The following is a 21,536-nucleotide window of genomic DNA, read 5'->3' on the forward strand; positions in this document are numbered from 1 at the left end:
TCCAGGCGGTGTGTGCCAAATTCCTCTTCTGTTGGCCTGTACCAGGAGGTGGGGACACGTTCCTGAATACACGTGGGTGCTCAGGAGGTTGTAGAGCTTCCGAAACCCAAGGCTGAGAATAATCTCTTGACTTCCGTGTCCTTGCGCGGCAGAGTCTAGTTGAGAAGTTGGCTTATTTCTTTCCTGTGACTTCAAATCTTTCTGAAACAGTCACTTAGAAAAGAGCTTTTCCCAGGAAACCAGTCTCTCCTGGGCTCCATTTTATCTCCTTCTGACCTTGCTCCGCCCTGCCTTGTCCTTCCCCACCCGTTCCAGGCTCTCAGAGGTGGAAAAGCTCAGTGTAGAGAGTTTGGCTGCAGCCACTGTTCTTTTAAATGAAATGATTGGCCTTGTTACATTGCACTGCAGTTTCTTGAGAAAGGGGTGGGGTTGGGATCAGCACTCATGAGTTATGAGGAAAGCTTTCCACGTCCGCCAGTAAGGCAGGCTGCAGTCAGCAGGAGCCCCAGAGGGAGGGCCCCGCAGGCAGGAGGAGCTCAGGTTTGTGGGGGAGCAGTGTAGTGGACTTGAGCAGCAAGTGGCCTCTATCCAACATTTGAAGTAAGCTCTCTACCCAGCCCTTTAAATTAAGAGTGGCAGTATGGTGTTTGTGGGCCAGTCCGCTACCAGATGCATACCCGAGTCAGTTTTGGAGGCAGCACTTTCATGTTGCCCGAATCCCACCCAAGAGGCCTGGAGAAAAAGACAACTTCAGGGTCCCGATGACAGCAAAGACACTTGCTGCCTTCCTGTGGTTTCTCATGGAACACCATGGAGCATAGCTGCAGGTGGATAAATGTGCATTCCTGGGGTAGCAGCATCATTCTGGAGAGTCCTGTCTACTTCCTGCTACCAGGTGGTCACCTCAGTCACCTTCTATCAGGTAGTACAGACAGCGTGATGGGAGGCCGGGGCACTGGCTGCTGTTGCGTGAGATGATACCCATTAGGAAGCTGAGCAGAGGCACAGTGTACATAACGAAAGGAAAGCACCTCATCTCATCAAATCTAAGGTACTGTGAAGTGTAAATCAATCCATTTTTTAGAGATTACCAAAAAAAAAAAAAGATGCAGCCTGAGTTTAGGGATATTTATTTAGAAGATGTATATACTGCATTAGAATGGATGAAAGAGGGGGTACTTGCACCTTGAAATTAAGAAAGATTTATTGTGCCAGGCAGAGTGGCACACACCTATAATCCCAGCACTCAGGAGGCTGAAGCAGGAAGATGGAGGGTTTGAGGCCAGCCTTGGCTACATAATTCAAGACCAACCTGGGCTACATAGCAAGACCATGTCTTTAAAAATCAAATAAATTAATACATTTCAGGGGTCATCACATTAAGAATAATTTGAGATGAATTCAGTTTTGAGACGCTATGTGTTAAGGGTTAAGGTAGAACTCAGTGAATCAGGTCACTTGGTATACAAAAGCTATGTTTGTTCACTGTGCTTTTATGTGTTGAAGCTTGGATTCACAACCTAAGGTCATTGTCCCCACAGATGACAGCCTGCCAGGCAGGCATGCACCCTGAGGAGCAGGGCTTGAGTGTGGTGACCGAGAGGAGAGCTGAGCCTGGTTCTCAGGCTGCCATCAGCCCTTCTCTTCCGAAGCGTGTCTCCCTGCTCGGGCCTCTTACCTTCCGTCCATCTTTGTCTCTTCTGAAGAGGTCTCGCCCCAGACCAAGCGGCACTGCTTGCTTCCTTGCTTGCCAAGCTTATGCGGCTTGTCCATCTCCTGAGACCTTCTTAGGCCCACAACACAGAGCCCTGGCCACAAAGACCCCTCGAGGGAGAGCTCTGTCGAGTTTCCCTGCAGCTCAGAGTTGTTCCATTCTACTCTGACACATGTGCCTTTATTTTTGCTACCTCTCAGTTAAATTATCCAAACTTGTTTCCCTGAAATCATTCCCTTCATTTAGCAAGTACTTGAGGGCCTACTATGTATAAGGCTGGTTGTAGATGCTGAGGAATAAGTGGGAAACAAAACAAAATCCCTCCTCTCTGGAAAGGTGTCACTAGGCATCCCGAGTGATTAATTAGGTATGTAATCAGGATCATCCATCAAGGCCCTGCCTTTTTTGAAGGAAGCTGCTCTTCATGGAAAATGCACCCTGCTTAATTTGCGCTGTAACTTCAAGCCCCAGTTTGAGCAGTGGAGGCCCCGCATAGCCATGCTCACCTGGGCGGCCTTCACCTCCACAGAGGGTACCAGCCGCCCCCCCCCGCCCCCGCAGTGACTCCTGCCTCCCTCTCCTCCCTCCTGAGCACAGAAGTAATTAACCTCCTCCCCGTCCCTGTGGTGCCTTCTTGCCCACATGTTAGTTGTTTTCCTTTGGATTAAGCATTTCGTTTTAATTTATCTCTATCATCAGTGCCAGCACAGTGCCTGGCACATATGTGTTGGATCAAGTCTGAGTGAGCTCCGGAATATGGGCGCCTGCTCCCAGGTCCGAGCTCACACCTCTGTGGCTTCACACAGATGCCGGAGAAACCACAGGGTTTATTTCATCGGTGTGAGATCACAATTGCTGATCTTTTTTTTTGAGAGAAAAGAATGAGAGAGGGTCTTTATATAAATAGAAAAAAATTGGAACTCACTCATCCTCATCTTGATTGGGAAAAGAAAGTTATGCAGAGCCAGGATCCCTCCCCATAAAGCACTGTGTGGAGGAAGCGTGTTGTGGTGCTGTGTGCACGTGTGACGCTCAGTCCCAAGGAGCTTCGTCTGTGCTGGCCCAGCTGGAGCTGTGTGGAGCACCGTGACGTGCACGCGCCTGCAGCACTGTCCCACCGTGCCTGCCCCTCCCCATCGAGTGGCTGTGTTCTTACCTATGTGATGGTAATTTTTTTGCGATACGTGTTGATTCTTTAGCCTTTTCTATTTGAAAAGCTCACATAGAGAAGCCTATAAAGTGCACTGAATAATTACACAGCAAATGCCCTTGTAATGCAGCCGCCACCCAGGCTGGACCCCAGGAGTCCCACAGGTCAGTGAGTTTTAGGTAAGCTAAGTAAAGTCAGACTGGGTTAACTTGGGCCTCCCATGCAACTGTTACTCTGTAAGATTTATACGTATTGTGTCTAGCTGTGGTTCGTTCACCCTGTAGTTTTTGCAATGTTATATTTGCCGCGGTGGATTTATCTGATCTAGCGCCCATGGACATCTGTGCTGTTACTGGTTGGGGCCGTTGGGACAGTGCTGCTGTGGACGTGCTTTCACCTGACTGTGCTGCACGTATGCGTGATGTCACGAGGCCGTGTGCCCCGTGCAGGTCCAGCCCGTGGGACATGGGTGTCTTCGGTGCCCGTTGATGACACCCAGCCGCGCAGCCCACTGGCCATGTGGGAGCCACGGCCCCAGCTCAGCTCCTTGCATCACTGAATGTGCACGAGTCTCATGGGTGACTGGTGGGTCTGATTGTGGTTAATTTGCATTTCTCTAGTTATTGACGACAGAGACAGTCCCGTCCTGTGTGATTAACCATGTGGATACACTGTATGTGAAGAGCCTGGTTAAAACGTGTGCCCAGGGCCGGGGATTTAGCTCAGTGGTGCCATCACTTGCCTAGCAAGAGCAAGATCCTGAGTTCGATCCCTGATACCAGAAAAAAAAAAAAGTGTGCCTGTTTTCCTGTTGATACTCTAAATTCTTCTTACTGATGTATTAGAAATGCTTCTATATTCTGGACCCATGTCTGCTGGTTACATATAATCAAGTAATCTATTCTGCTACTTGCCTTTCCATTCTTGGTGGTGTCTTGATAAAATATTTAGTTTTAGGATAGTTCTGTTGATCAGTCTTTTATTGTTTACTGAGCTTGTGTGTAAAGAAATCCTCCACTCTTTCTCTTCCTAAGGCATTCTTCTGTATTTTTTTTTCCTTTTTTTTTTTTTGGTACCAGGGATCGAACTCGGGACCTTGTGCTTGCAAGGCCGGCACCAGAACCACTGAGCTAAATCCCCGGCCCCCTTCTGTATTATTTTTAAAAGCATTAGAGCTTTGCCTTTCAGATCTAAGTTTGTAACCCACCAACTTATTTTTGTATATCATGTGATCCAGCTTTTTCCTTTCTTTCTCTGTTTTCTGGGCTGTGAGTGCCAGTTGCCCCAGCACTGTAGGTTGAGGGGCTGACCTCTTAGCTGTCATGTATGAGCTTGTCCCCTCTCTGCTCTCCGGCCAAGCAGAGGCCAGCTGTTGTCATTAAGAGAGCTTCACAGGAAGCTGTGGCTCTGGAACAGCGGCTCCCGCTCTATGCTGTCCTCTTCCAGGAGGCCGAGGTGGTGCCTACCGTTTTCACTGCACACGTATCGCAGGATCCACTTATCCAGGTCCATGGAAGTGGCTGTCAGGATGGCACTGGAGCCATGGGTCTGTTTCTTAATCAGATAAGCGTTATTATCCATAGTCTCCTAGGTCGAGTGTGGCACTCCATGGAGACCTGGTGGCAGCTCCCCTCTGAGATAGCAAACAGGAAAAGGCTCCACTGCCTTCCTGTCAGCATTGCTCCTGAGCTCTGGCCAGCACAGACAGGCAAGAGAGAGAACAGTGTCAGGGCTTGCAGATAAAAGGCAGACAACCAATTTCCAGGTGCAGGAACAGAGTTGCCAGTTACAAAGTTAGCACCCAAAATCAATCAATCTATCTATCTATCTTTCTTCTTCCTCCTCCTCTTCTTCCTCCTCCCCCTCTTCCCCTTCCTCTTCTTCCTCCTCCTGCTCCTCTTCTTCTATTGCAACAGTAGTTTGAAAGTTAAATGTTGGAGATGCCACTTACAGTAGCATCAAAACATAGCAAATACTCCAGAATAAATTAAAATACAATGCTTAACACATTTTTAGGAGAAAATTACCAGACTTGCAGAGAGACTTTTACGGATGATTGAGTAATTGGAGAAATACTGCATGTTCGTGAGTTGGAAGACTCAACATCACAGAGCCTCCACTCTCCTCAAATCTGGGTGGACAAATAGGGGCCTGTGGACAGCCCACACATGAGGGGAGCAAGCTGGAGGAATTCGAATCAGCTGTTTGGGTCTCTGGTATAAGGAGCTTGGGCATTGGTGCTGGTGCAGGAGGGCCCCGGGGCAGAGGAGATCTTGGGGCAGTGGGGAACTGAGTCTTTTAAAATGATGCATAAATTTTCTCTTTAAAAAATAAAATAGCAGGACCGGGGATTTAGCTCAGTGGTTTCGCTGCCTGCTGTGCAAGTGCAAGGACCCGAGTTTGATCCCCGGTACCAAAAAAATAAATAAAAAATAAAATAAAATAGTGGCCAAGTCTGTTGGCACATGCCTGTAATCTCAGCTATTTGAGTAGCTGAGGCAGGGTGATCACAAGTTTCAGGCCACCCTAGACAACGCAAAACCCTAGTTTCAGTCCCCATTATAACACACACACACACACACACACACACACACAGTAACATTGCTAAGTTTTTTTGCTTAGGGAGGAAATGAGGTAAGTGGACTTCAGTGCCTATCAGTGAAGAATCCTGGATTTACCCCCAATTGTTAGTAGTGGAATTCAGCTTTGTTCCTGTTCCTTCTCTACTAAAAATACACACACGAGAAAGACAAGGTGGCTCACAGCTGATGGTTGGGCTCTTACCCTTTGCAGTCCACTCATTTACTCCTGTTTCACATGTGGTCACCGTGGTCTTTGGACTCACCACTTGCACAGGTCCTGTGGGGCTACGGAAGCACTGTGCATGCGACGGCGGGGGGGACAGGCATGGCCCAGGCTGTCGTCATGCCACGGTCTCTGTGTCTAAAGTCGGCTGCTCATGCATGTTGTGTAAGTGCGGAAAACAGTGCCGTCGTGGTGAGCTCGTCCATGGGTGTCTCTGCAGTTGTCACCCTCTGGGCTGCTGGAGGAGGCCATCCTCTGTGTCCGGCTCTGCTGTCTTCCTCCAGCTGCGTGCTGAAAGCCGGTAGTTTATTGTATCTTGGATCATTTCTTTTAACCAAGATTCCTCATGTAGGAGGAGACTTGGCTTTTCTTTTTAAATCATTTTCCTATCCACAGACAATCCACAGGAAGCCTCCTGGCAAAGGGTAAGAACTTAGTAATTCAGCTTTTTCACATCATATTCTGTGATTCATTTAAAATGTGTGTGTGTGTGTGTGTGTGTGTGTCGTCTGTAACTGAGGCATACATTGCTGGCAACATCAGTGACCTCAGCTGTGATGCTAGTCGTCACTTAGGACTTGTTTACAAAAGCCTGCAAAAGGGAGTTGGGATTTGCTTGCCTTTTAGAAATATTTGGAATACAAAATTTTATGAAAAAAAATTTCTGTACCTCCCTCTTCAGTCACAGTAGATTTATTTTCATGACAACTTGGTCTTTATCCTTGTTGGTTGGTATACTGTGTCTAACGGGCAGATGTTTTCGGGCCTCAGCTCTGTAAGCCTGGCCCTGCTCTGGCCAGGGCTGTGTGGCCTGCATACGCTGTGCTGTGCTGGAGAGCGGTGCTGAGGCCTGGGACAAGCTCACGGCTCCAGGGGTCTGCTGTCTCCTGTGTCTTCTGGTGCAGGCCCGAGCTGTGGTTGTAAGGGTTCAGCGGGGAAGGGCCAGGCTGTGAGTGGGGTGCGAGCGAGGGTGTCGGGGGCTCTGGGGCTCTTGTGGGCCTCTTAGTTCTCTGTGGTGCTGAGCAAGTGAATGCCAGAGACAGGTTCCAAGTACACAGTCTGTGGCGACAGACGGGAACCCGTGCAAGGTGCTCCTGTAAGGGAGTGTGAACAAAGGTGTGGATCTGAGGAGGGTCAAAGGCAAGCAAGGAGGTGATTCGGAAAATGAATGCGCTTCATGAAAAGGCAGCACGCTGGAGTGATGGTCACTGGGTTCAAATGGTGGGACAGCCTCTGTCCCGTGTTCTCTTAAGCGTCCTGTAGGCAGGATGTCCCAACCCTGTCGCCCTGCTGTGTACAGCTGCTTATCTCTGCATCCAGCGCAACAAGCCAGGAAACCGCAGGTCCCCACACAGCAGGTCAGTCCAGGTAGCAGTGTCTGTGTGCCAGCTGTTTGCAAGGCTGATGTTGGCATTAAGGGATTGGGAACAGTGTCACCACATGGGATCTGCCCTCACAGCTCGGCCAGATGGGGAGCTCAAATACTAAGCAGGATCCCTAGCTATTGAAATGATAGCAAGTGTAAATGCCCAGCTCCTAGGAGTCTTAGGGAACAAGGGAGTGAGGAAAGGCCTTGTAGAATAGACCTGAGCAAGCAGCTGGCATTTAGTAGGGGTGGGAAGAGGCAGAAGGGGAGCACTGCAGGCCTGAGCAGAGAAAAGCACCTGTGTGCAAGGAAGCAGAACACCCCAGTGCTCTACATCACTCACTGGGCTGAGGCTGGTGTGGGTGGCTCAGAGTCCCTCACACTCCTAAAACTACGTCGGGCCCCACAGAGCTTCTGTGTATGAGTTTAGCTGCCATAGTGACCATATTCAGAATTAAACTAGAGGAAATATTTAACATGTACGTATTCGTTAAAAAAGAACTGAGATGGGGCTGGGGATTTAGCTCAGTGGCGCCACGCACTCGCCTCACAAGTGCAAGGTCCTGAGTTCGGTCTCCGGTACCACAAAAAAAAGAACTGAGATATGTTATGTATGTGTACCGACTCCCCATGAGGAACGTGACCGTGATGTAGTGCAAATGTGTATACTAATAAAAATTTTTAAAAATAACATTTTTATGAAAATAGACATGTTTTCAAAAACAGTAACAACTTTAGTGAGAAGAGTAACAGTTTTATTTTTGCAAATCTCTGCAGTGTCTGGCTTATGAGGAGATACCTGGTCCCCTTGACTAGTTCTACGTTCAGCCTTGGCCTTATGTCACTTTGGCTGGCTGTAAGAAGTGGCAGGGAAAGGCCCTTCCAGGGAGTTGTGGACGTTTTCTTTGATATTGCACCAAAACTTAATAAATATTCAGTTTCTTAAAGGAGTCTGCAACTTGGAACCTGAAACCAGATCAGTGAGTTGTCTGTAGGTTTTATTCCATTAAAATCCGGTGGTCCGCCTTGCAGTGTGAATGGCTCTTTTGCCCTTAAATGATATTATAACACCATCTATTAATCATGTGGAAAGCATTGGCTCACCAAGTTTTGCAAATTTTCTAAGACATTTTGCGAATCTCTGATACCTTTCAGAATGGGTATCAGTTAACCCGTCTTGTTATCACCACCACCAACCTAGTCGGGGCGATCAGGCCCCTGTGGCAGGTGTCAGTTCCCTAAGCTTCCCAGGGTACAGCTTCCTCGCTTGCTGGCCCTGCATTGACCCTGTAAGCCTGTTTATCTCTGTAGTCATACTGCTCTCTGGCCCAGGTAGGCGCTCCCTAAATCATGGTTACTACTGTCAGCGCCCCTTCTGTGTTGCCGTCCTCGTGAACAGTCACCACGTGTGACTTGTGGGGACATAGACCAGCGAGAGTGCCGAAGTGGCCACAGCCTCTGGGGGTCGGGAAGAGTGGGTTTCAGCAATCTGCCGACGGAGGCCAGAGGAGACAACTGGCCATGCCAGGCCTAGAGCCAAGCTGCCCTCTGAGCCTCCACTTTGCCTGTGCTTCGTTCTGCAGCCATCACATGCTGTCACAGTGCCCACACCAGTGGTGGCAAACCTAGGGCAGGTGTGCCGCAGCCAGCTGTGCTTTTATCATTGAAAGCTCTGAAAGGTTCCCCATCACTGGCCCTGCCTTCACCCCAGACCCAGGCCGTGTCGTTGGCTTGTTGTGCTTACTGTTCACCCAGCACGGGGCCTAGCACGTGATCGTTGGTGCTCAGAAAGCATTTGTTGAATGAATACATTGAGAAGGAATTTATTTTGAACAGTATGCTTGATGTGGTTTGAAAGAGTGAAAAAACATACTTTACCATACTAACCCTGTAATCTGAGCAGTGACTTGCTATTTTTTTCTTTTTATTTAAGGAATGTTTGACCTCATTCACTCCTCCCCATCCCTTTTTTCTTGAACTCTGTTAATTCAAAGTAAAAAACAGAAGGGCCAGGTGTGATGCTGCACACCTGCAATCCCAGCACTGAGGAGACAAAGGTAGGAGGATGGAGAGTTCCAGGCCAGCCTGGGCAACTTAGCAAGACCCTGTCTTAAAATTTTAGAAAGTGACAAAGGCTGGCATTGTAGCTCATTGCTCCCTAGGATCAGTCCAAGTACTGCAAAATAAATAAACAGACACACACACTTAAGTGTTCCACAGTGTCTTTGGGTTAAGCATTTTGGCAATCAATACGCTTTGCTTTCTGCCTTTCAGATGTTCCTCCTGCGGATCAAGAAAAGCTTTTTACCCAGAAGTTACGTCAGTGTTGCGTCCTCTTTGACTTTGTTTCTGACCCACTGAGTGACCTCAAGTGGAAGGAAGTGAAACGAGCTGCTTTAAGTGAAATGGTGGAATACATCACCCATAATCGGAATGTGATCACGGAGCCTATTTATCCAGAAGTAGTCCACATGGTAAGTGTGCACCCTTAAGCGGCACGTCCCCACCTTGAGCCACAGCAGGACTCCGAAGTTCTTAGGACAAGCCGAGACCTCTGAGCTCAACACAGTGCCACTAGGAAAACCTCCATGATGTAGACAGATCCCAGGAATAATGAAAAGTGGGGCCGGGGATTTAGCTCAGTGGTTCCACCACCTGCCCCACAAGCACAAGGACCCGAGTTCGATCCCCAGTACCAAAAAAATAAAAAATAAAAGTAACAAAAAGTGTTCTTTGTAATGTGTCCTGGATGACAGTTCTAACAGTGCAAGGAATCAGTTGCCTTCTAGGGACCAGATAATAAGATGTTTGTATGAACTAGCATCCTATGGGGTTTGTTTTAGAACATTTATTTGTATTTATTATTTTGTTCTCATTAAATTTTGAGTTTTTTGGGCCCGGGATTTAGCTCAGTGGCACCGAACCTGCCTCTCAAGTGCAAGGTACTGAGTTTGGTCCCCGGTACCAAAAAAAGACTTTTTTTTCTCAGTTTTTTGGTAAGCATATATAACAATACTCTAGTGCCCTTATGTCAATTAGAAGTAAGCATGTTTTTTTTGTTTTTGTTTTTGTTTCCGGTACGGGGGATGGAACTCAGGACCTTGCACTTTTGAGGCAGGTGGAACCACTGAGCTAAATCCTCGGCCCAGAAGTAAGCATGTCTATACATGTGCAAGAAAATTCTAGTGATTGGGCACAGTTAAAATATTGCTGAAAACAGGATGGGGTGAGAACAGGCCACGCTGATTGGCTGAGAAGGCTTCCGTCTGTTGATGCTGGGCTCGGTGTCGTTTCCTGGTTGGCTGAGACAGTCTTTTATTCAGCCCCCGAATCTCAATGCCCTGAAGCCTCTCCCGCAGCCAGGTTCCAGGCCTTCATTCCAACATTCCCTCGGGCAGTGCCACCTGGAAACGTTTCTTGTGCTGCTATGACCACAACTCCTATGGTTGACACCCAACTTCAGCCTTCTGCTCTGCGCTGCTGAGTTGAGGAGTTGCTCTCTGACTTTGAGATTGGCTCCAGGTTGTTACTGAGTCATTGTTGCAGATACATTGTTACAAGTCTTTAATCTTGATTTTCACTGAACTCTTTCAGTTAACGATTTCTTTCCCAAAGCTGTGTATTTCAGAACTGACTAGATTTATTGACATAAACTTACTTTAGCATGTTTGCTTTGGGAAAAAAGATGAAAACAATTTTTTTTTTTTTTTTGTCGTTCAGCCTTCAGTGTCATAAATTGTGATTAACTTGATTGTTTTGAGTTGCGAAACTCTGCGCACCGGCCTGGCTGCCGTGAGGACCTTGACTGGAGCAGAGAGCCAGAACTCTCCTCAGGAGCCTGCATTAAGGACAGGGCAGGTCTCCCTGTTTCTTAATTTCAACTCCGTCACTTTGGAACAGCACCCCTTACCCCAGATTTATAAAGAAAAGTTTCAATATTTTTTTCCTGTGACATCCATAATTTTATTCTTCACATGGCACTTTATAATCCTCTTGGATTATAAACTTGGAACTTTCTTATGGTACAAGTTAAGGGCAAACTTCATTTCCTTCGAAATTATTGAAGAAGTATTTGCCCCTCCATCATATATTGAATATTTCATTTCCCCCATTGATTTAAAAATGCTTCTGTATTATGTATTAATTTTCTTTTTAGTTTTTTTCGGTACCAGAAATCAAACTTAGGACCTTGCCCCTTGCCAGGCAGGTACAGTGCCACTGAGCTAAATCTCCAGCCCTCTTTTTTTTTTTTTTTTGTGCCGGGGATCGAACTCGGGACCTTGCGCTTGTGAGGCAGGCGCCAGAACCACTCAGCTAAATCCCCGGGCCTCCAGCCCTCTTTTTAATTTATTGATATATAATAAATTTATACATACATGAAGTGCAAGAATAGATGTTCTGTTTTTTGTTTTTTGTTTTTTTTGAGATAAGGTCTCACTATGTAGTCCAGACTGGCCTTGAACTCACAGCAATCCTCCTGCCTCAGCCTCCCAAGTGCTGGGATTACAGCCTTGGGACACCATTCCTGCCAGATCTCTCTGTTGTTAAGGAGTCATAGCAGCCAGCAGTCTAATTCACACTCCTGACCCAAGAAGGGGAAGAGTCTGCGAAGAACAAGGAAACTCCTGGCTGCCTGACTCCATCGCCCGGGTGTTTTGGTCCACCACAGGGTTGCACTACTGCAAACACTCAGAGACTGCAGCTCTTGGGGCGTTTCCTTGGGTTAATCAGGCCTCTCCGCCCTCCTAGCTAGATTCTTCTGCTCTTAGCTTTGTTCCCCTTCCCTGAGACCAGCCACCCCTCAGGTGTGCACATTTGGCTCTCAGAGTCGTCTGTCAGATACTCCCTGAGCAGCCACTGTGGGCTGGGCTCTGGGAGGTGCTGAAATAGTTGTGGGCAGATCTCTACCCCACGCCCCACCAGAGCTTTACTTCCCCGTGGGAGCCAAGCATAAAACAAGCTGGCCAGTGCTGTACCATCTGAGTATGGTGATACTGCGAGGAGAGCAAACAGGACCGGCAGCTAGAGGTACAGCTCAGGCCTGATCTCGTGCTCTGCCCGTGTGGGCAGGAACAAGGTGGAGAGAGAACTCAGATCTGATCAGACCACCCCGCAGAGATAGTGCGGGGAGAGAGGTGCTCGTCCATGGTCACTGAAACGCCCAGGGATGCTTGGTTTTCTCCCTCTGCTGCGATTGAGACGCCTTCGGGGAGCACAGCCTGCCCTTACCCTTGTCTGTGTGGAGCTCCAAAGGTGGAATGGGCGCGGGACAGACTGAGCTTTGTTTTATTCGTTACTGTTCTGTCCTAGACAGGCAGCCCTGATGAGAGGTGCAGTGAAGACAGAAAGACTGGACAGAGGGCACAGGGTCCAGGCTGGGAGCGCCGGGAGCAGAGGGAAGGCCGCGCGGTGCCGGTGCGTGAGCAGCACTGCCCTGGCCTGCTGTGCCCTCGAGGCGGCAGGATGCGGCCAGCGCGCACTGTGCCTGCTGCTCTCTCTTCCCTTGCAGTGCCTGTGTATATTTTGGTCGTAGTATTTTTAGACATTAATTTCGACTCACTTTGAAGAATCCAGAGCTCTAGAGATGCCGTCGCCTAACACTGCCACTTTTAAATATACTCTCTGAGACTGGACAGCTGTATGTTTTTCAGTAGATTTATTGAGATATTGTTCCCATGTCTTAGAATCTGTCCATGTAAAATATGTAATTGAGTGGGGTTTAGTATGAATATAAGATTGTGCAACCATCATCTCGTCCAGTTTAGAACATTTTCATCCCCAGAGAAAATCTCACGTTCACAGTGCTTCTGCTGTTCCCCCTGCTCCATCACCACCCCAGCCCTGAGTAGCCCCGGTCTACTTCCTGGCTCCACAGACGGCCTGTCAGGACACCCGTGGAAACGGGCTTTGTGACGGGCTTCTTGGGCTCATCCACATTGTGTAGCATGGGTCAGTATTCTGTTCGTTTTTGTTGTTGTTTTTACCAACTAATTTTATTGCTGGTAGTATTCCTTTATATTGATAAGCTACACTTCATGCACTTATTTGTTGACAGGCATTTGGGTTATTTCTGGACGTGGGCTGTTATGAGCAATACTGTGGTGAATTTCACATACAAGCTTTTGTGTGAACGTGTTTTCATTTCCTGTGGGTGTCGTAAGTTAGCTCTGTGTGTATGACAGTTCGGAAAACACCCCAGCCTTTTTTTAAGTGGCTGCACCGTTCCCCATTCCTGTCAGCAGTCTGGAGTGCCGGCATTTGTTCTCGGCCTCTGATTCTCGTGTCCTTGTGGGTGTGAAGTGCTGTCTTTGTGGTTTGGATTTGCGTTTTCCTGACAGGCAGTGATGTAGACGTCTTTTCGCTTGTGCTGCGTATTTTTGTACACCACAGACAGAGCCCTACTCTGCGTCACCTCCTGTGCCCCTTTTCCTTTGCACATGAAGCAGCTTCACTTCAGAGACGCAGATGAGAAAGAGCAGGAGCTGGGGAGGATTTCGGCCGCTAGGTTCCAGAGCACGAATTACGTCAGCGCCAGTGTCTCTTCGTTTCAGTCGGATTTTAAATATAACCACCATCTGGTTTTCTCAATTGAGTTATCTAGTTAATCTGTTTCTCAGGGGTGGACATTTTTCTAATAGTCAAAATACTGATCACAAAGCCAAGTAACAGTATACTTAAGAAATTCAAAGTAATAAAAGTAAAACCACCCGCTAATTTGTACAATTCATCAGTGACTATGCTGGATCCCTAAATAGAGCACTAGCAGCTCTGCTCACGAAATCACTGGGGAGCACCGTCGCACACCTGCCGGCTTCCAGCAGCATGGCCTGGTGGGTGCTGCGGTGCAGGGGACAGAGCAGCCTCAGCCTCCCCAGCCCAGCCTCACCTGGGGACGGCGGGGCCGGGGGGAGTGCAGTGAGGCCCAGGTGTGGGGGCCAAATCTTTCTTTCTTTCTTTTTTTTTTGGTACCGGGGATCGAACTTGGGACCTTGAGCTTGCAAGGCAGGGGCCAGAACCACTGAGCTAAATCCCCGGCCCTGTATACTTACTTTGTAACAAAGACACAAATGTAATAACACAAAAAGGAGAAGTTAATCTTTTTCCTTTCTTCACCCCTCCTCAATTCTACCCATCCCCACTTCCAGCCAGTCATTAATATGTATTACTTTTTTCAAAAGGCTATTAAACTTTTAGGCCCATGCACAGTTGTATGGGACTGTAATCCCAGCTACTCAGAAGCCTGAGGCAGGAGGATCACAAATTCAAGGCTGGCCTGGGCAATTTGGCGAGACTCTGTCTCAAAGTTAAATTAAAAAGGGCTAGAAATGTAGCTCAGTGACAGAGTGCTTACCTAGCATCATACATGAGTCCCTGGGCTTAATCCCTGTTTTCAAAAAAAGAAAGAAACTGAGCTGGGAATTCAGCTCAGTGGCACTGCACCAGCCTTGAAAGCACAAGGTCCTGAGTTCGATCGCTGCTACCAAAAAAAAAAAGAAGAAGAAGAAGAAACTTGTGGGAATGATGAGAGTTCATTATCTGATTGTGTGATGGTTTCACAGCTGTATGCTGTCTTGTGTCATTGTATGCATCTCAGATATGTACAGCACGTAGAGTCACGTGTGTCTCGGTAGAGCCAGGTCCTGTTACCTCCAGTGTTGCTGGGTATTTCTTCTGGTCTTGGGGCAGTGAGGTTACTAAGATGCATGCATTGTGAACTGAGAAGTTTTGGGGACCTCTGGCCTGGTGAATATCTTTCCATAACTTATTTTAAAATTACTTTTTAACTTCCACATGGCAAGTTTTGCTCTTTTTGTTGACCTGTTCTTAGTAAACACATACAGTCATGTGCCCAGCACCGAGATGGAGATGTGCTCTGATGCTCATTTGTGGTTCGCACCTCCCTGCCCCCCTACCTCTGGTGCTGTCTGATCTGTTCCCTGTACCTGCCAATCTGTCTTTTCCAGAATGCCACACGTACGGGTTTATACGGAATGTGGCCTGGGCCTAGATTCTCTCACTTGGAACGGCTTGATTCATCCCTGCCATGGCAGGTGTCAGAAGTGTCTTTCTTGTCCTTGCTCAGGATTATCTCATTGTACAGCAGAACCCCAGTTTGCTTATCCATCCCCCAACTGAGGGATATTAGGCTTTTTTCCAATTCTTGACAACAAAGCTGTTGTAAATATTACTGTACAAATTTTGGACATAGGTTTTCATTTAACCTAGGTAAACATACACACAGTTTGAGCAAAATATGCAGTGAATGTTTAAATTTTTTTAAATTATTACAGTAGAAGACACTTTGCCATTAACCTCCTTCAAAATATTCCCTGTCTGCTGCCTGCTGAGCAAGCACAAGGACCTGAGTTCCATCCCTGGTACCAAAAAAAAAAAAAAAAAAATATTCCCTGTCCCTGGTACCAAAAATATATATATATATATTCCCTGTCTCTTCCAACACATTGATCCCCTTGTTCTTGCCAGTTTCTGAAGCAGCTCTGGAAGTCCTCTTTCCTGAGCGTCTTTATGAGGTGTGATCAAAAACACAATGAATACTGCTACCGAGTGCCGTCCAATGGAAAGGCAGACTCGTAAAAGCATCAGCTATGTGTCCTCAGCCACATTTTTCTCTGGATTTGGCACTGTGCGACTGCCAAAGCCAAAATGACCATGAAAGGTAAACATTTGGAATTGATTCAGGACATGGAGGTAGCCACGGCAGCACAACTAAAGGTATTCACTGTGTATTTTGATCACACTGTACATGTCTGTGACCCATTTTGACTCGGGTTCATGTTTCGGCACATAGATGTTCAAGGGTCCTGTGTGCTGAAGAGACTGGCCAAACTGCCTCGGACAGCCTGTGCACAGCTGAGCGCATTAGTCGCTTTCTGGGCTCTGCTGTATTCTTTTCCATTAGTCTGCGGACTGTCCGTTCACCAGTGCCAGTCTTCACTCTTGTCACTTTGTGGTAAATGTTGAGATCAGGTTGTCTTAACCCTCCAATTTTGTTCTTTTTCAAAAGCATTTTGGCTATTCTAGTTATTTCACCTCTCCATTTATAATTTTAAATCAGCTTGCCATTATCTACCCAAATATCCTACAGGGGTTTGGATTGGAATCAAATTAAATATGTAGATTTGGAGAAAGTTGGCATCCAAATGACGAGAGCTTTCAGTTCAAGAACACAGTGTGTCTCAACTGTTGGTCTTCTTTGTTTTGTGGTTCTCAGCATCCACATGCTCTACATAGCTCTTAAACCCATAAATTAGTATTTCATATTTCGGTGCTGCTGTAAATAGGGTTTTTAATTTATTTTCTATTTGTAATTGTTTGTTGTCCTTTTTTCTTGCATTCCTATAAGTTTAGATTAATGTTACTTGGTGCCTAAGTATATGTATCTTGGACTGACTCCTCTGTCATTATAAGGTGACTCTCTTCAGGTCAAGTCTATCATGTGTCTGTCATCTACTCTGTCTGACATTAACACAGCCCCTTCAGCCCTTTTAACTAATGTTAACGGTGTGATTTCCTTCCTTCTTTTTACTTCTCAAAGTTGTATGTTTAATTAGAGAGGACTTATTGTAGGTAATATGCAGTTCGATCTCACTTTTTTATTCAATGAGATAATTTCTGCCTTCTGATTGGGGTGTTCAAACCACCTTTAATGTGATTATTTGATATACTTGGACTAAAATCTACCACCTGGGCTAAGATGTAGCTGAGTGGTAAAGCGTATACTCAGCATTTTCAAGGCCCTGGGTTTAATCCCTAGGATCACATTTGAAAAATAAAAATCTGGGCCGGGGATTTAGCTCAGTAGTTTCAGCAGGCGCCATAAGCACAGTTAGTTTCCTGAGTTCCATCCCTGATACCCAAAAAATAAAATAAAATAAAAATCTACCACCATGCTAATTTTTTGCTATTTGTCCCATCTGTTCTTTGCTTCTCTTTCCTCTTTTTCTTTCTTTTGAATCAGTTCTAAACTTTTTATGATTCCATTGTATCTCCTTTGTTGACCTTTTTACTATATTATTGTTTGCGTTTGTTTACTTAGCTTTTCTAGGATTCATCTTTATTAGTCTGCCTTCAGATGATAGCATTTCATGTAGAATGCCATCCAGTGGAAAGGCAGGCTCATAAAAACATCACTGTGTTACAACACTGTTCTATTTCTTCTCTCCTACCTTTTCTGCTATTGTTGTCATACATTTTGCTTCATGTTAGTTATAAACTGCATAATACCATATTATTTTTAAGAGATTATCTGTTAAGGAGATTGAGCTATGTGTACAGATCTGTATCTACCCAGATAGTGACTGTTTGGCACGTTTCTCCCTCCATTGTCCAGATCCGGGTGCCCGTCTGGCCCCGGTGTCGGCCGCAGGACTCCCTCAGTGCTTGCTGGAGTGCAGGTCTGCTGATGGTGAACTCTTCGGCTATAACACATCTGGGAAAGTCTGTCTTTTCCTCCAGTGCTCCCTATGGTGCTTGGATTGCTTCTGATAAGAAATCGGCCGTCACTCTTTCTTCCCTGGACAGATTGTATTTTCCCCCTCTGACTGCTTTCAAGATTTTTTTTTAATGAAAAAACATTATTTTACTATGTAACATAGTAGAATGTACTTTCTCAAGTGGCAAATAAGGCACATTTTTCTTTGGTTCTCCCAAGAACCTCAATCTCATCTGTCTTTGGAAAAATTCGGTTTCACATGACATCTATGATGTTGTCCATGAGGATGCCAGAGATGCTTTGTAGTAAAGAGCATTTTGCTAAGTTGTCCTCTCTTAGGTGCTTTCTTGGGATTCTTCTCATCTGGTTTTTAGCACTTGATCATGTGTTTCTTCATTATTGTACACAGACTCTGGCTCAGAGACTGATTTTGTGTCTTTCTATGCAGTGTCCACAGAAGAGTGGTAGCATACCATGATCCTGCTGCCAGGTGTCAAAGAAAGCGCCACTTTGCAGTTATAGTCATCTGGAAGAGAAGAATATGTAGATTTACAACAAAGACATGCTATAGCTCCAGCTTGGGTTGGAAATAAATGCTTCGAGACAGTCCTCTTTGATATCACCCATTTTACTGAGGTGGGTGCTGCTATGATATATCAAGAGGCTTATTGGGTGGTATGAAAAAGAATGTTTCGGGCCAGGGATTTAGCTCAGTGCTTCTGCTGCCTCCCTTGCAAGCTCAAGGTCCCAAGTTCGATCCCCAGTACCAAAAAAAAAAAAGAAGAAGAATGTTTCAAGGAGAAACCACCTTTAAAATACACTTGTAGGCACACCAGTTTTCATTCCAAAAGCCCACCATCTTTCCTGCTCAACTCTTTTAAAGCCATTTGCTTATGATGTGCCTGCCTTCATTTTTCTTGTTTGTAGTTTCATCACATTTGGAAAACAGGCCATTATCTTTTCAGAAACAATTTTCTACCCCTGCATCCTTCTAGTAACATGCTATGTGTGTTGGGCTTTCTGGAGTTGTCCCATAGCTCACTGATGCTCACTCACTTGCTTGCTTTTCTCCTCCCTCTGTGTCTTTATGTTCACTGATCTTTTCTGCAATGTTCATCTGTTAACTTCATCTAGTAAGTTTTTCATCTCATATTTTGTAGTTATCATCTAAGTAGTTTGATTTGTCTTTTTCATATCTTCTATGTCTACACCAAACTTTCAGAACACATAGAATACTGTTTTAATATCCTTGTCTAATAATAATAGTACCTGTGTAAGTTCCAGCTTAATTCAGTTGATTTTTCCTGTCATCATAAATCATGTTTTCCTGCTTCTTTGTTTGTCTGGTAACTTTTAACTGGCTGCCTGGCATTGTGGATTTTGCCTTGTTAAGTGCTGACACTTACGTATTTCTGTTAACGTTCCTGAGATCTGTTTGAGGATGCAATTAAGTTATTGAGAAACAGTTTGATACCTTTGGTTCATACTTTTTAATATGTGTTAGGAAGGGCCAAACCCATATTAATTCCACTTCTAATTATTCGCTACTGAGACAAGACCCTTCTGGTTGTGAATCTAGTGCCCCATGAATTACGAGGTTTTTCCAGTGTGGCCTGTGGGGATGGGCACTGTTCCCAGCCCTGGGCTAGTACAGTTCTCCTTCAGCATCTCTGGCTCCAGGACCCCTCTTGGATGCCCACATCTGAGGGTACTCAAATCCCTTATAAAAAATGGTATAGTGTTTGCATCAACATCTTCCCATATACATTGTCATCTCTCCATTACTTACACGTAATACAGTGTGAGTGCTGTGGGATTGGCTATTCTGCTGTGTTGTTTAGGGAATAATGACAAGGAAAAAGTCTCCATGTTCAGTACAGATAGAATTTTTTTTCCCCAAATACTTGCGGGCCTTGGCTGAATCCAGAGAACACACAGACAGGGAGGGCCAACTGTACTGGTTCTCGCTGGCCCCTTCCTCAGCTCGGCAGTTTCTTACACAGATTTGCCACCTGGCACCCTGGTGACTTCAGGGGAACTTCGCACATCCCTGGGGTCCCCTCGAGGGCAGTGCTCTGCTCTGTGGGACTCTGCCTTGCAAATCCTGACCCTTTGCTGCTGGGCCTCATGGGGCTCTTCAGCATGGAATCCTATGGGGCTCACCTCAGCTGTTCCCCCCCGTAGAGATGCTGCCCCCAGCCTGCGAAGCCATAATGCCTACATCTCTGCCAAGGCTCTGGACTGCAGGGTAAGCCTGTTACTGTGCCAGTCTCTGCTTCATCTATTCTGCAGTAGTTGCTCAGGAAACACTCAGGTCCACGCACGCAGGTGATTGGCAATGGTTATAAAATTGTTTTAAAATTGTAGTGATCAAAAACTACTTGCACAGGGCCAGAGTTCAATCCCCAGTACCAAGAAAAACAAACCAAAAAAACCTACTTGCACAAATTATAACTGTAGCTTTGCACCACAGTTGGTGCTTAGGGCGGGCACATGGTGTGGACGTGGTTGATTGTGTGTACATAAACCCCCGCCTCCTTTATTTGTATCATGTGGAAGAGGAAATAATATTGTTTTGCTACTCTAAAGCATTCCTAAACTTTCTCACATTTTACTCCAAAAAGCAATTAGTTTATGTGATAAAGGAGATATAGATAAAGCAAGAATAGTGCTGACAGTAAAATCTAAGTGATAGGCCTCACCCTACAGGTTTTTTTTTGGGGGGGGGTGGTTTTGTGGGGTTTTTTTTGTACCGGGGATTGAACTCTGGTCCTTGCGCTTGCGCAGCAGGCGGCAAAACCACTGAGCTAAATCCCCGGCCACCCTACAGTTCTTTCAGTATTTTTATATTGCTATTGTGTTGTTATAGTAAAATACTGAGAATACAGCATTCTGAATCTATAAAAAACTAAACTGGCTGGGCAGGGTGGCACACACCTATAGTCCCAGTGCTGGGGAAGCTGATGCAGAAGAGTCTGAAGTTCAAGACCAGTCTGGACAATTTAGGGAAAACCTGTCTCAGAAAAAAACAAAATTAAATTTTAAAAACTAGCGTTTGGGGGCCAGGGATTTAGCTCAGTGGCACTGCACCTGCCTGGCAAGCACAAGGTCCTGAGTTCGATCCCCAGTGCAGGGGGGGGAAAAAAGCCCTAGCCCTAAATAAGATATACTTTTTTTTTTCAGTACTGGAGCTCGAACTCAGGACCTTGGCGCTTGTCAGGCAGGCACAGCACCACTCAGCTAAATCCCCGGGCCCTTCACTGTTATTTTTAAATGACAGTGATTGAACTGATTATAAATGTTGCGAATTACTTATCCAGTATAGATTTTCTGTTCCTAAACTCAAAAACAAAAGTTTGAAAATAAACTCATATGCATAATTACTCACATTTTCATGCTTATGTGAAGATGGTATTATACATTTAGTTGTAAAGTCATAAAAATTAAGATAGTCATTGTTTGACAAGTAGTAACTAAAATTCTTTTTAAGTATCCTATAAAATTATATATGTTTTGTTTGTATATCATCAACTGTCATTGAAGAATGTATAGGTTGATCACCCCTAATCTGAAACTCCAAAATGCACACAAATCAAACTTTTTGACCATCGACACGATGCCAGAAGTGGAAAATTCTGCACCTGACCTCATGTGGCTGGCTACGGTCAGAATGCAGATACCCTAAAAATATTGCATAAAATTCTTTTGGGTCAGCAGGCTATGGTGGTACACACCTGTAATCCCAGCACTCAGGAGGCTGAGGCAGGAGGATCTAGAGTTCAAAGTTACCCTGGGCTATATGGCAAGACCCTGGCTCAAAAAAACAATTAAAAAAAGAAACAAACAAGCCAGTCCTGGTGATGCAGGCTTATAATTCCATCACTTTGGGAGGCTGAAACAGGGGAATTACAAATTCAAGCCCAGCCTGGGTAACTTGGTGACTTAAGGAGACTTTGTCTCATAATAGAAAATATAGAAAGGCATGGGAATGTAGTTCAATGTGAAGGCCCTAATATCACAGCAGGGGAGGGGGATTCCTTCAGGTTAA

The 21,536-nt window shown here is 45.8% G+C and overlaps 1 protein-coding gene and 1 pseudogene across 11 annotated transcripts in view; one reads left to right on the top strand and one right to left on the bottom strand.

Annotated features, from left to right (window-relative positions):
- Window positions 1-21,536, top strand: part of Ppp2r5c (protein phosphatase 2 regulatory subunit B'gamma) — a 133,718-nt gene that overhangs the window by 75,755 nt on the left and 36,427 nt on the right. For 10 of the 11 annotated variants that reach the window (XM_021244143.2, XM_004836936.4, XM_004836937.4 and 7 more), the window contains one exon: window positions 9,310-9,509. In XM_021244143.2, the coding sequence (XP_021099802.2) occupies window positions 9,310-9,509 (200 nt within the window). Of the gene's footprint in view, window positions 1-9,309; window positions 9,510-17,936; window positions 18,125-21,536 lie in introns of those variants that run through there. The other variant, XM_087195153.1, reaches the window with a different exon arrangement.
- On the bottom strand, window positions 17,577-18,605 carry LOC147822873 (large ribosomal subunit protein mL42-like; annotated as a pseudogene).

The sequence above is a fragment of the Heterocephalus glaber genome, unplaced genomic scaffold (assembly GCF_053883595.1).
Source record: "Heterocephalus glaber isolate CG9 unplaced genomic scaffold, H.glaber_assembly_v1.0 deba00001608, whole genome shotgun sequence".
NCBI lineage: Eukaryota > Metazoa > Chordata > Mammalia > Rodentia > Bathyergidae > Heterocephalus > Heterocephalus glaber.